We start from the raw sequence: 12,229 nt of genomic DNA on the forward strand, positions 1-12,229 counted from the left end.
AAGGTCTTGTGCAGCTCGACATTCCGGCCCGTCCTATGCCTAACTGACAGCAAGTGTATGGCAGTCTCCAACGGTGAACATGCTCTTCCTCAACCAGATGAGGACATCCTTGTAGTGCGCCTATAACGTCCACTCTGTGACTGAGGGTCGACGGATATGAACTCCACTGTTCTTTGCTTCCTCGTACTCCCCAAAGTGCTTCCTATCGGTCCCTCGCTCGCAACTCGCCAACATCGTCCGCACCGCACACGCAGTAGCTATCCATGCAGCCGTAAGAGGTTAAGATCCGAGACCCTGAAAGGCGGGACACGCATCCGACGTGAGCGATCAGAATTTGTCACCGATAAAGTTGGTGAGGACACCCCCATTGTACGCTAGAAGCACGCCTCGAGATTCACTTCCTATCCTCCAGGACCACTATCGCGCCCTGCGCGCAGTCCGACGTGCGACATGCAGCGCTGCCTTGGGATGCCTCAGACACCATGCTGACACTGTGGCGGAGGAGACATAGGGTCCCCACTGCGCTCGTCAGATCCAAAGGTGCCCTGCAACCGTCCACAATGGCGGACGGACGCCACCGACGGTCGACGTGGGACCGTGCTCCTGCGGTCCGCGACCCATAGCCGCCGGCTCTGCACCTCCTCGCCGTCTATTGCGTTCTGCATTCACACCAGCTGCCGTAAGTGCGCTTGTGGTCCATGGGAGTGCCATTCTGTATCGCTGATATTTTTGCTGCAGCCATGATGCATCAGTACTGCTCTCCGCTCCGGGCCTTAGGCTCTCGCAATGGCACCCTCAACACCTGGACGCCGTTCTGCGTCGGATGTTCACTGCCGTTGAGAGGATGCGCCCAGCGAACAGCGCATGCGACACGGGGCCCCAAACAGATGTTCGCCTTGTTCTCTTGGGGGCACGCGCGCCCTCCGGGCCATGTTTAAGCTCTTCGGAACCATCTGGCATTAAACAATTCTTGAAAAAGATCCTCCCCACCCCCCGGCGCTGCACATGCCGGCGGCCGCTGTCAAGCACGTCCACAGGGTCCCTGCAGCTGTCCGCTGCGCCCGCCGCACTCGACTTAGCCATCAGTACGCAGGGCGGGCCGGACGATCATTAACCAGCCCTATCCGCGACCCGCCGGCAGGCCCATACTGAGGATGCGCACATTGCGCGGCGGGAGATCGTCGCGGGCGTGACATCACTCCGCGGGAGCACGGGGAATTCCAGGGCTCTCGAGCTCATACCATACTCGTCTTGGACTGCTCCCGGGGACCCACGCGACGCCCGCCCGCCAAGCGAGGCAGGGAGACCTGTCAATGCAGCCGATTGATCACCGCGGGGTCGTCGAGGAGGCTGGGGTCTATCTCCCGACTATCTCCACCGTCGACCGACCGCCCGTCGCCTCGCCCCCGACAAGAATGGGGAACTGCGTACCGGCGCGCATTCCCGGCTGGGCCCGCCTCTGCCGCGGGACCTGTCATGCAGGAGGTCGAGCGCGGCTGGGGCGGTAGCGCCCTGGTACGTATACGAAAGCTTCTTTGCGCGATAGTGTTGTCGAATCCCTCCCGTGGCGCGCATGGGTGCGGAATCGTATCGATCAGGCGCGCCGTACCTTGTCTCCAGATACAAGATCGAGATTATTCCTCCGATGCGGCACGCACGGACAGGCCCCCATGCGGTCCGTGTGCTTCCACCGGCTTCTGCAGCGACTGTCGCCGTAGTCCCGTTGTCTCGTTCATATTAACAAGCTCCGATTCCGCCCAGCATCGCTGCGAAATTGTATATACCATGAGAATCTCTTGTACATAGCCTGTGCCTGGTGATTAGAATAACTGGTGGTAAGTTATTGCCCCCGAACTCTCTTCACGCTGTCGCACCAGAACTTGCATGCATATGATGCGTTCACCCGCAGCACTCTGACGCTGCAGAAGAACCCTCCCCGGCTCTCGTCATTGACTCTTTGCTTTCTCATTACGTCGGTGGTGTCGCAAGTATCGCCTCGCCGCAGGCAGTCCGAACTGCAGAGTCCCGTCAATTGTACAGTCAGTTGACCAGTCGTCGAAGCAACGTACTTGCACGGTGGGATATAGAACCAACATGATAGCGCCAACTGTCCAGGCCCACCTGACGCGCTTCGGCAGCGGCTCGGGAAACTGGCCTTGACTCCATTTCGTGATAGCCAGCAGCTCCGTACATATCGTGGCGAGCAGCAGCCAGACGTGCTGTCCCATTCGCACGGCCTTTCTGCTCACGAAGCATGAGATACGCCCAACCGAGCGGTAGCGGTCATCAGTCAGCCTCATATGTTTACAGCACGGACAAAACAGGCGTACCTCGGATCGTTAACGTACTGATATAGTTCCCGTACCGCGGGAAGCGCACAGAGAAAGACCCCCACTAAACGCGCGATTACGAAGGGATGGTCGGGTTCCATCCATAGCAATGTCTGACAGCGATTGGTCAACACTACATAATGTCTCGTAGTCATCCGGCGCACCTTCAGATAGAATGGGTTGAGTTCAGCCGCTAAGAACACCGCCAGAAGAAGAACGACGGTCACGTAGTGGACAAACGATGCCGTGCCCTCCCACTTGAAGGTGGTCCAATCATGCGGAGAGAACTGACTGATGACCCTCTTTGTCTTGGAACGGAAGCCTCGTGTTTGGCGGAAACCACGCCATGTGTAACCCTGGGGACAAATTAGACATAACAAGGGAAAATTTAGAGTTGTCTTACTTTGACCTCGAGAAACTGGCATGTCTTCATACCTAGCAGCGGCAATTTCAGCGGTCAATCACATTGTCCGCGGAGGTGTCAACTCACCGAGATACGTTCCGAGCCAGTTACAGATGAGCACATCAAGTATCCACTGCGTATGTTGTCAGTACAGCGAGAATTTCCCGATATGAAGAGACGCACATGGTCCCACCAACACTGCGTCACCATGCACTGTCAGACGTCACCGTATGCTATCCTTGAGGCATGACGCACCTCTGCGAAGTTGGCGAGCTGATGCTGCAAGCTGTACTCAGCGAACTCAAAGGCAATGCTGAGAATCTGGAGGCAGTGTTAGGTCTGAACCAGGTAATCAGCGGACTTGGAAAACTAACCCAGCAGAACCAGTAGTCACGCAGGATCAAAGCCTTGCCGAACCACCCTAGCGCGTGCGCCAGGCAAAAGATATCTATAGCGTTCTACTGCCGCATGTCAGCGGACGGAGACTTCACGACGAACGTCACGGACTAGACTCACCCAGAGGTTCTCAACGGTGAGGTCGCAATTCTCAGCGTAGCTCTTCTCCGGGAGGGGTTTCCCCAGATTGGGGTCCAGATACTTCATCATGGACCGTGCCGAGTCCAAGTCTTGGAAGAGCAAGAAGACGAGAGCGAGCTCGTAGAGCAGGTTAATGCCCAATATCGCTCTCCAAAAGGCTAGCGGCGCCCGTCAGACAAGAATTCCACTGCACCCGCGAACCAGAGCGCACCTGGGTGGGGTCGAATGAATGGCCCGTCTCGAAACTGTATCATTGAGAACAGCAGAAACGAGGCGATCGCTGCATATGCGCCACTAACAAGCCGTCAGCCGACGAGCCCACCGCGAACGTTCACACAATGTGTCTCGCACTTACACTCGCTTCTTCTCTTGGCCCTCCCTGAGCACGTCTTGGGTCATCGCGACATAGGCCAGTATTGCAAATCCGACTCCCAGCGCGGTTAGGGTTATCGGCTTGTAGAAAAACCTCAAGGGTCATGAGCGCAGGAAGGGGCAAGGAACAGCTTCGGAGCATGTACGTACTCGACGCTGGTATCATGCTGCTCCTGGAAGGGTGTGATTTGGGTATATGGTTCCTTGCGGTCCGCCTGCGCGGTGGAGTCGGGATCTGTAAGAACCTGCCGCCTCGTCTAACGCCAACAGGGACTCACATCAAACCCTGCCCATGCAGCGGTAAGACATGGTTACCACCGCGCTGGAAGAAAGCGTAGACTCACAGCGTACGGGCGTCCCATCCAAACCCGGCAGATTCTGCGATTCCTGCGCGTCGTGCGGCGGTGACAGCGGGGTGTCCGAGTACTCATCTGCGGGTGATGTCAAGGGAGAGGATGACGAGACTCCAGGGTCCTCTGGGTGCGACATCGCGAAGGGCGTGATGGTCGAGGTTGTGGTAGGAAGCAAGAGTTGGACGCCGTCGCGAACAGACGGCCGCGCCTGGCAGCTGCCAGTGCAAGCGAGTATGACGCGCTGCACGCCACCAGCATGCGCCCAGCGCGCTTACGGACACGCCGATCTACCGTCTCGCGTCGCGGAATTTGGCACCGCTACCTCCCGTTGGGTCAACGTGCGGTGCCCGACTTTGTCAACTCTTCGCCCCACGCGTGTCAGACTCGCTGGACGCGAGAACAATGCACTTTTCAAATATCTGACCGACAACAGCGGCCGAGCGCCGCAGTCGCTTCAATTTACGGTTATAGCACAAGGACGCGTTGTTACGCGCGCGTCATGGCAGATATGGCTCTTCCGTCATTCAATGAAAGCGACGGCCCGACCCTGCAGAGCGGGGGCTTGGTGTTGCAGGCCAATCATACGGCGAGTTGTTAGTCAATATGGCGTAAGTACAAGAGATACATTGTCTGCACTATGCCAACGGACATAATCTTCCTCTCAACCGGAGGGGTGGGATCGATAGCGGCCCTGAGGTCTGAGAACCTCGGGCGGTGAGTATGCGAGAACGGCCCTCGTGGGCGCATGGACAAAAGGCAAGAGATCGCACCGCAAATTATGGGTGCTGTCAGACGAATTTCGGGAGAGTCGACGTTAGCGAGCTCGCCCGGACATGATGCGGTTGGGATCGAGGGTCCTGGTGGACGACGTGCAGGCTAGCCACTAAAGACGCGGTGTAGCACCAGCCACAGGGCCTTCTGTGAGTTCAGAACACTCCGTATCGGTTGGATAGTTGCCCGAAGACTTACCAGGAAGCACGAGAGCTCCAGCTTGCTTACACCGTTCCCGACACATCGGCAGAGCCCTGCGGGCTCTTGAAGACCACCTTGTTGCTGGGAGACGGTCGGTCCTTTGTAGAGGCTATTCTATGTCCCTTATTCCCGGCTTGTGGAGCTCGACGCGAGCTTCTCAATTGCGAGCCCCCTTTCCAGAACCCGCCGGGCGAGAGGAGAAGCGGAACAGACGGACATCTTCTGCTAGCCCTTGCAAGAACGTTGGAGTCGTCTTCAAGGCCTCGGAAGCGTTGCCGACCGCGTGTACCATTCCAATCACGAGCCAGGGGTACAGTGCACAGCTGCCAGTCTGCACCACAATCCGCACACCTGTGGAGCGAGTGTAGAGTGTCGTCGGCTGGCATACGTACTGGAGGCGTTCCGTAGATCCCGTTTGTATCGTACGGACGCGAGCAGCCGCGAAATTGGTGCAAGAAGTCGATCTGATGCCGCACATGCGAAGTGGTGGCGCGGGTGAAATACACGAAAGAATCGACGGAGTTTGCAAGATCCAACCAACGCCGACAGCGTCGAGGAGTGACATACAGCGTCCGTGAGTTCAAACGCACCCGCATCCGGACCGCGAGGCTAGACGAGTCCGAGGTAAGAAGAAGTGGTGTAAGAAACTGACTCGAGCTGTTCCACGGGGTCAGGAGAATAGTCGGGATTGGGCTTCGGGGCATCTGGTGTGTGAGACTGAAGGGCTGAGATTTGAGCAGGATCAAGCAATATGTCTAAATACGAAGCGCGGTCGTACCAGACAGGTGTGAGCACTTATCGAACGTTCATTCCGGACGCAGCTGGCGGAGTGAAGCGCTGCGTATGCTTCGTGCAGGGAACGGGAATGGCAATTGAGCAGCCACTTGCGCTGAGAACGCTAGAGCAGGCGAAAGCCGGGTAGTGTTGTCGCGTCTGCCGACGACCGGCTTGCATGCTGGGGCAGCATGGCGATCTGTGGGAGCGATCCCTGTGAGAGGATGAGGTTGGCTGGCCAGTGGGTATCAGATGAGAGATACCCACCTGAGATGAGGTCGCAGAGGATGTGAGAACAGGACATTGACCATGTCCGAGGCTGTCGCAGTTCTGTCGGAGTCCCCTTCTTCGAAACAATCAGTGGCGTGCTGGGCGTGCGGTGCCAGTATTCTGAATGGCGCCACAGTGTAAACATACCCAAACACCGCCACCTGCAGTGTTGCCATCGCGAGCCAAGCTCGAGTAAGTAACTTATTGTCTGCAAACCACCCACCCAAGTCTGCACGGGCGCAGCTGGGTTCCTCCTACCCCAGCCAGGCTCTGCATTACACATCGGTCTCCTTGCGAACCCACCGTACAAATATACTCGCTGGTCACAAGAGTTCTATCGATCGTCTTCCGCGGACAACCAACTCCGCGCTTCGACATTCTCACTGATAGCCTCTGCCATGCACGAATGCCTCCATTTGGAAATCCCGTTCTGCGATTGTGATTCGACTGCTCGTAGCCCATGGGTCCCCCCAGCACAATTCTAGTTCCCTGCTTGCGCGGTCGCAGTCTGCTCACCTGTGTAACCGGTACAACATGCGACGAACGGCCTGTTCTGTCATGGAATGTCGCAAGGATTGGCCGGCTTCCGTAGTTCGACACTCTCAATTTCCACTCTGACTGTCTCCAGGTGCACCGCGAGATCATCATCTGGTATCGGATCCCGGTGAGTTCTCCTTCCAAATCCTAAAGCGAAATCTTAAGTATGCGTCCGTCCGCCTTCGGCCGACCTTCCGTAGTGCCGGCTGACGAGAACTGGAACCTAGATCTAGTCCCAATAGAGCACATCTGCATCCATGCTCTTCTCGTCGACGAGAGAAGACAGGGCCCCTTGCCCAGGCAGGTCCGCGGTGTGTGACAACACCCCCCTGGATGATCGGACAGATTCCGCCCACTCGCGGGACCGCCAGTACAGCTCAGATATCTCCGTTACAACCCTTTCTCTCGGACCATGCGCGGATTGTTGGTCAGACGGCCCGTGAGGCATGTGTGCAATGCAGGGATCTTCCGGAGACTTGGCACTCTCATGTCACGTCCTCCCAGGCTCCCCTATCCCACCACCAGATAGCCTAAAGAGATGTGCGCCAGCATCTTGGACGGATCCCTTTGCCGCCTTCGCCTTCTCGCGCTTGCCCCGGATTGGATCACGCAGCCGTGGTAGCAGGGGACTGCGCTGCCTGACTCGTAGACGGAAGCTGCTGTGGCGCCGCGCCGTCCCCGCCTCCCTATCTCGCAGGCATTTGCGCGCGAGGCTACATAGGGAAGAGAGTTCCAAGACCTGTGCCACCTGGACGTGTGGTAGCGGTGAGCGCCGTGGGCCGGCGTGTTAACGTAAGTTGTAGAAGACAACGCGCTGGGCACACCAAACTCAAACGCCACATTTCTGATGCATGTTGACCAAGTCATTTGTCAGTCTCGCGTTTTGCCACGAGTGGCCGGAGTGGGCTCAAGGATCTACGCTCCCTTTGCACTCCGGCGTTCTCGACTCTCACAGGTTCCAGGCGCCCAGCGCTGGCCCATCAGAAGTTGCCTTCGCCCCGAGTACGCCGTCGGCATCGAACACGTTGGAGGGAGCAAGTGCTCAACCATTTACCCGACGTTCCGTACCACCCACTCGTCTCCGGTCATTATCCCCTTCTCTTCACGCGCCGTACAAGTAGCTGCACCGACACCAGCCGTATGCACGGATTCGTCATCATATCGTCGTCGTCCTCTACAGCCCCCGAGGACAGGTGTCCAACGCCGGCTCTTCAATGCATCGGGTCATCCGCAGCGTGCCATGACGAAACACTATCCATCGCGAGGTACGTCCTGTTTCGCTATGGGGTCGGGGACCCTATGATGGCTATATGTACATACATGTCCTCCCGGATTTTTGATACCAACCGGTGTCGGGGTTGGCCGTGTGTTGATTGGACTGGTGGGCAGGTCTCCTGTTCCTGGATAAATTGCGCACGGAACATGTCTCCTCCATCGCAGCCGTCTCTGCTAACAGACGCCAACTGTGCCAGCGAACCCGAACCGTGTCTTGCTCACTGAAGCCTGTTGTATGACCACGATCCAAATCGCGCCGGCGGGGTCCCTGGAGCATCGAACGCGAAAGCGGTGGCGTCCTGCGACGACCCTGGAAGGTCTCCAATTCCTTAATTGCGAGGTCTGATTTCTACTCTGATATCTTAAGTTCTTGGATATCATCATTCCATGCATAACGGCATCCGACGTTGCCCATTCAACAGAATCTTATCTGCATCCGCAAATGTCCACGCTAAGGAGATTTCCTGAGCTCACACGTTATGTCACGCCTCTGGTGAAACGGCGTGCGTCCTGGGGCAGTCCAGAAGCGTGCTCAGGGCCGTGGATTCTGTAGACCCCCCAGCGCCAAATCTATGCTGTTTGTCTTCGAAGTCTGTGACGGTGGCCTGGTTTCCGCTTAGATCTCCATTGGCAGGATCTGGCCGTGAAGGCGTTTTGGGAAGACGCTCGTGGCACTACTGAAGCGAATATAAGGATGTCCAGTCCCCCTCCGACACCTCCGAGTCCCCATCAGCCACTACCTTGGCCATGACTATGTCTTCGACTACCATCATCCCTGCAGATACCCTTCCCCAGCCCTTGCAGTTCAAGGGCGAAATCATGGACTTCGACCTCGCTGGCTTGGAGGTGGACCACCGTAAGAGGTGAGTACCGCCTTTGCATATCCAGCACACTCCCCTGCCCCACATGCTCAACTTCGCCTGCTCCGTAGGCGGCGGAACCGGACTACCCAGTCTTGCCTCAATTGCCATACTTCCAAGCGCAAGGTACGCGTACTGCACGCGTTCGTCGTGCATACCCGATGCTGATGCATTTGTCCATAGTGTGATAGGAAGCGGCCGTGCCAGCGCTGCATCCAACTCGGCCTGGTATTAGCATTTACCTTTTTGAACTTCGGGCTTATCCTGACCCGCTCTGGAATGCCGGTGTAGACGGGCCTCTGTGTCTACGAAGTCGACGACCCCGCGCTGAGGTTGGTTACCATCCGTCGTGCACTTTTAGTTCCTCGCGTACTGAAAAGTTGGACGCCCACACAGGGATGATCCGAACATCGACGAGAACACTCGCCTGCGGAACAGGATTGCCGAGCTCGAGAGCCTCGTCCGCGAGCTTCGTGGTAAGCAGCCCTATTTCCGCTTTGCGCGTCCGGCGAGCGCCGCCAACTCAGCGATCCTCTGCGCACAGGCAAACCCCATCCGAAGTGGGCGGAGCCCAACTTCTGCGACGGGGACGCTAACGAGAAGTGGCATTCACGCTCTTCTCGGCGTCTTCAGTACCAAAAGGTCGCTCGCGACCGGCACGACGACCCCAGCATCCAGGGTACCAATGGCCGCCTCCCTCCTGCGATCAAGACTGAGCAGTCCTCCGACCCCGGGCAGCACCAGCTCTACCGGTTCACCCCCTCTCCGACCACCAACGGAGTCGACGGCGGCGCTACGCAGTCGTATAGTCTCTATCGCAACCAGCAGGCGCACCAGCACGGAAACGGGGTCTACTCGCCCACGGACGACTCTTCCTGCTACTCCTCCCCTTCGTCCGCGTCTGTCATGACGTACAGCGAGGCGCGGCACGGCGCCTCCAACGGCGGCGACCAGTACTACCAGGAGCAGCAATACGTGCAGTCGTGCCCATGCGTTACAAACCCCGCTGCGGGCAATGCATTGATCGGGCTCACCAATCAGCTCCAGAATACGCTTGCGCTGTTGCGTCAGCTGCCTGAGCACAGTGCCGCCCGCCATGCATGCGTGATCCTCAGGCGGGTGGCGGAGCTCAACGATATCATGCAGTGAGTGACGATCAGCTCGTGGTCTGGTGCGCAGACGGCTCACTGCGTGTCGTGGCAAGCAGTGGGAACAGCCCGTACAACGCGAACGGCTCGTCATCGTACGAGGAGCTGTCGACGCCGACCGAGACGGAGCTGAGCATGTCCCCTATATCGACCTCGAGCCAGTCCAGCATCGGGCAGAACCAGATACACGAGCAGTGGCCCACCGCCGCCGCCATGGGGCAGTCCGCGGGGTATGACTCGTACTTTCCGGTTGCTGCCGCTCAGCCCGAGCACGTAGCATTCCATAAGACCTATCACATCAATTAGTTCTTCCTTGGTTTCTGGAAACTCTGGTGACACGCTGCGGACATCTATTGGACTCTCTTGCTCGCGCTCGCTATCGCTCTCTCCCTTCCCATATACCAGCCACCCCGATACTTGGCGATACTTGATAGGCCGTTGTATTTATCATATGTAGGACTGGGGCATCCGGTTACCAATCTGTACATTATACGGCGTTCCGTGTAGCATAGTAGCGTAAAGGTAGTATAATGCAGTCCGAATACATCTTGGATACTTCCTTGCTTTTCTCACACCACACTTCGCCGCACCCCCGAATTCCCAGAACGCGCTATATGGACTCCGGACCTTCAGGCTCGATCTGGAACCGGAAGACGCGATCGTGTCCCAAATCTCGCTTGACAACCGCGCCGCTCTCGTCAAGAGTCCAAATATCGCGCTCAATGAAAGTCACGCTTCCGTCCCGACGGATCAGCAATACCGTAGACAAGCGAGTGCCGTAATAAGACTTCGAGGATGGGGTCGCTTGTTCGGTCACGGGTGGGAACGATGCGGGTGGGAGGGGGATAGGCTCCACCTGAATGGTATTTCGCAGCTCTGACCGGTCAACTGGCGCATGTTCATTCTTCCAGCTGGTTGTGCGTTGCATGTCAGCACACCAAAACGCCACGCGGGTGCAGAAAGAGGAGAGAGAGCATGAGAAACGATGGTGGACTCACGTCAAAAGCTCGAAGAGCCGTTCCACGATCTCGGCTTCCGCAGTGTGCTGTGGCAATGTGTCGAGAAGCGAGCGCAGGGCCTGCATGCCATGCTGCACCTTGGGCCATTCATTGGCACCATGGTGGTCGACGCCATTGGACATACCCCCACAGCGGCGTTCTTCATCAGAAAGCATGCGAGCGATGATCGTGCCGCCTCCGCCAGAGTTCGTGAGGAACGCTCCGTCTAGGGATAGAGGGCGCGGTCCGAGATCGCCAGTAGAGACCGAAGGCGACAATACGAGTAGGTTGAATCCGGCATAGGCGCGATCGCGGTTCTCCTCTTGAAACTCGTCGATCTCGGCCTGTAACGTCCGCTCCGGTGCTTTTGGAAGCAGGAACGAGCGAGTGAGGTCTCCGCGGGACGAATCGTACTTCCGGAGCGGTTCCGTGATGTTCGTCCTGAGAAGGGGGTTCAGTAGGATAACCCCAGGTCCAAGGTTCAGACAGAAGACGTACAGAAGAGCAACTCTGCCAGTCCGACTAACTCCTGCCCATGTCCCGCCAGCGAGCAGGTCTCGCCCGGACAGGACACTGCCTCTTGGATCATCGTGGCCAGAAATTGGCCCAAATGAGTGCCAATGAGCATGCGTCGTCGGCCGATCCAAGTACTCGTCCCGATTACTGCACAAAATCCTGGGTATACACGTAAAGGTTGATCAGATTACCGAGTCAAAAGAAGTCATCAATCGATCATGCTAACTTACAGAGCATATTCCGGATGCTCCAGAGTCCAAAAGCCGACACACATTGATCGAGTGGGCGCAGTCAAGGGGCAACAGTGCGTAGAAGGATGTGCGGTTGCAGTGCAAATGAAAGCCCCTAAACCAGCTCGATGATTACTGGACGAAAGGGCGCGAAGAGCAGTACTTCCCGCGGATGTGCGGCGGGTGACCGTCCTATTTCGGATCTGCTGGATCGTACATGACCGACACATGTCGGATGCACACGGACGTGAGTCGTTATATCCAAGAGCGTGGAGGTCAGCGCACTGGTTGGGGGAGAAGGAACGCTCCAGATGGAGGCACACTGACGGGGCTATGACAAGTTCGCTGTTGTCCTGGAACGCGCGAGCTGACGGGATGCAACTAGACCGGTGTAGGATGCACCTCTAGAACTCCGCTACACCGATGAATTAGATTATCTCACTTCCCCAGACCCAGAGGCGTGCCTCAACTGACCTAGGATTGGCTGTGCCGCTACAAGGATGCTGTTGCTCGCTTCCTCGTAATCGAGCTGCTCTGGACCTCTGATAGACGACCCGTTGGATGGGAGAGAGGAGCAAGATACTCATGGATGTCACAGCATGTGCCCGGCCCAGCGCTGGCGGGGCAATCACGCGCATGTGTGACGGGCGTTCT

At 57.3% G+C, this 12,229-nt stretch overlaps 4 protein-coding genes across 4 annotated transcripts; 1 reads left to right on the forward strand and 3 right to left on the reverse strand.

Annotated features, from left to right (window-relative positions):
- Window positions 1-1,753: 1,753 nt before the first annotated feature.
- L226DRAFT_551526 (phosphatidylserine synthase 2) lies at window positions 1,754-4,280 on the reverse strand. Its single transcript, XM_067682826.1, has 15 exons — window positions 3,987-4,280; window positions 3,921-3,928; window positions 3,793-3,857; window positions 3,626-3,736; window positions 3,482-3,564; window positions 3,250-3,428; window positions 3,108-3,191; window positions 2,989-3,054; window positions 2,917-2,931; window positions 2,821-2,866; window positions 2,734-2,765; window positions 2,495-2,686; window positions 2,331-2,443; window positions 2,070-2,241; window positions 1,754-2,015 (listed from the first exon to the last, which is right to left on the reverse strand). Exons 1-15 carry the CDS (start codon window positions 4,129-4,131, stop codon window positions 1,947-1,949), a joined length of 1,380 nt encoding a protein of 459 aa, XP_067538219.1. The 5' UTR covers window positions 4,132-4,280; the 3' UTR covers window positions 1,754-1,946.
- A 512-nt stretch (window positions 4,281-4,792) lies between these two features.
- On the reverse strand, window positions 4,793-5,956 carry L226DRAFT_328319 (uncharacterized protein). Its single transcript, XM_067673967.1, has 3 exons — window positions 5,746-5,956; window positions 4,965-5,684; window positions 4,793-4,910 (listed from the first exon to the last, which is right to left on the reverse strand). The coding sequence occupies exon 2, from the start codon at window positions 5,669-5,671 to the stop codon at window positions 4,991-4,993; it is 681 nt and encodes a 226-aa protein (XP_067538220.1). The 5' UTR covers window positions 5,672-5,684; window positions 5,746-5,956; the 3' UTR covers window positions 4,793-4,910; window positions 4,965-4,990.
- A 2,594-nt stretch (window positions 5,957-8,550) lies between these two features.
- L226DRAFT_532431 (uncharacterized protein) lies at window positions 8,551-10,298 on the forward strand. Its single transcript, XM_067680260.1, has 7 exons — window positions 8,551-8,686; window positions 8,755-8,809; window positions 8,867-8,911; window positions 8,975-9,015; window positions 9,080-9,159; window positions 9,228-9,828; window positions 9,891-10,298. Exons 1-7 carry the CDS (start codon window positions 8,577-8,579, stop codon window positions 10,135-10,137), a joined length of 1,179 nt encoding a protein of 392 aa, XP_067538221.1. The 5' UTR covers window positions 8,551-8,576; the 3' UTR covers window positions 10,138-10,298.
- Window positions 10,218-11,905, reverse strand: L226DRAFT_532432 (DUF833-domain-containing protein). Its single transcript, XM_067680261.1, has 4 exons — window positions 11,576-11,905; window positions 11,328-11,504; window positions 10,830-11,270; window positions 10,218-10,742 (listed from the first exon to the last, which is right to left on the reverse strand). The coding sequence occupies exons 1-4, from the start codon at window positions 11,803-11,805 to the stop codon at window positions 10,442-10,444; spliced, it is 1,149 nt and encodes a 382-aa protein (XP_067538222.1). The 5' UTR covers window positions 11,806-11,905; the 3' UTR covers window positions 10,218-10,441.
- Window positions 11,906-12,229: the final 324 nt, after the last annotated feature.

Source organism: Lentinus tigrinus, assembly GCF_003813185.1.
Source record: "Lentinus tigrinus ALCF2SS1-7 unplaced genomic scaffold L226scaffold_6, whole genome shotgun sequence".
Lineage (NCBI taxonomy): Eukaryota > Fungi > Basidiomycota > Agaricomycetes > Polyporales > Polyporaceae > Lentinus > Lentinus tigrinus.

Excerpts from the sequence above, each read along its gene's own strand:
- L226DRAFT_532432 (XM_067680261.1), bottom strand. The coding sequence starts at position 11,805 with ATGTGTCGGTCATGTACGATCCAGCAGATCCGAAATAGGACGGTCACC. Across the intron at positions 11,271-11,327 it reads ACTGGCAGAGTTGCTCTTCT|GACGAACATCACGGAACCGC; the intron begins GTACGTCTTCTG and ends CCCCCTTCTCAG. Across the intron at positions 10,743-10,829 it reads CGGCTCTTCGAGCTTTTGAC|CTGGAAGAATGAACATGCGC; the intron begins GTGAGTCCACCA and ends ACGCACAACCAG.
- L226DRAFT_551526 (XM_067682826.1), bottom strand. The coding sequence starts at position 4,131 with ATGTCGCACCCAGAGGACCCTGGAGTCTCGTCATCCTCTCCCTTGACA. Across the intron at positions 3,055-3,107 it reads GTGACTACTGGTTCTGCTGG|ATTCTCAGCATTGCCTTTGA; the intron begins GTTAGTTTTCCA and ends CACTGCCTCCAG. Across the intron at positions 2,444-2,494 it reads TCAACCCATTCTATCTGAAG|ACATTGCTATGGATGGAACC; the intron begins GTGCGCCGGATG and ends AATCGCTGTCAG.
- L226DRAFT_532431 (XM_067680260.1), top strand. The coding sequence starts at position 8,577 with ATGTCTTCGACTACCATCATCCCTGCAGATACCCTTCCCCAGCCCTTG. Across the intron at positions 8,810-8,866 it reads GCCATACTTCCAAGCGCAAG|TGTGATAGGAAGCGGCCGTG; the intron begins GTACGCGTACTG and ends ATTTGTCCATAG. Across the intron at positions 9,829-9,890 it reads GAGCTCAACGATATCATGCA|TGGGAACAGCCCGTACAACG; the intron begins GTGAGTGACGAT and ends CGTGGCAAGCAG.
- L226DRAFT_328319 (XM_067673967.1), bottom strand. The coding sequence starts at position 5,671 with ATGCCCCGAAGCCCAATCCCGACTATTCTCCTGACCCCGTGGAACAGC.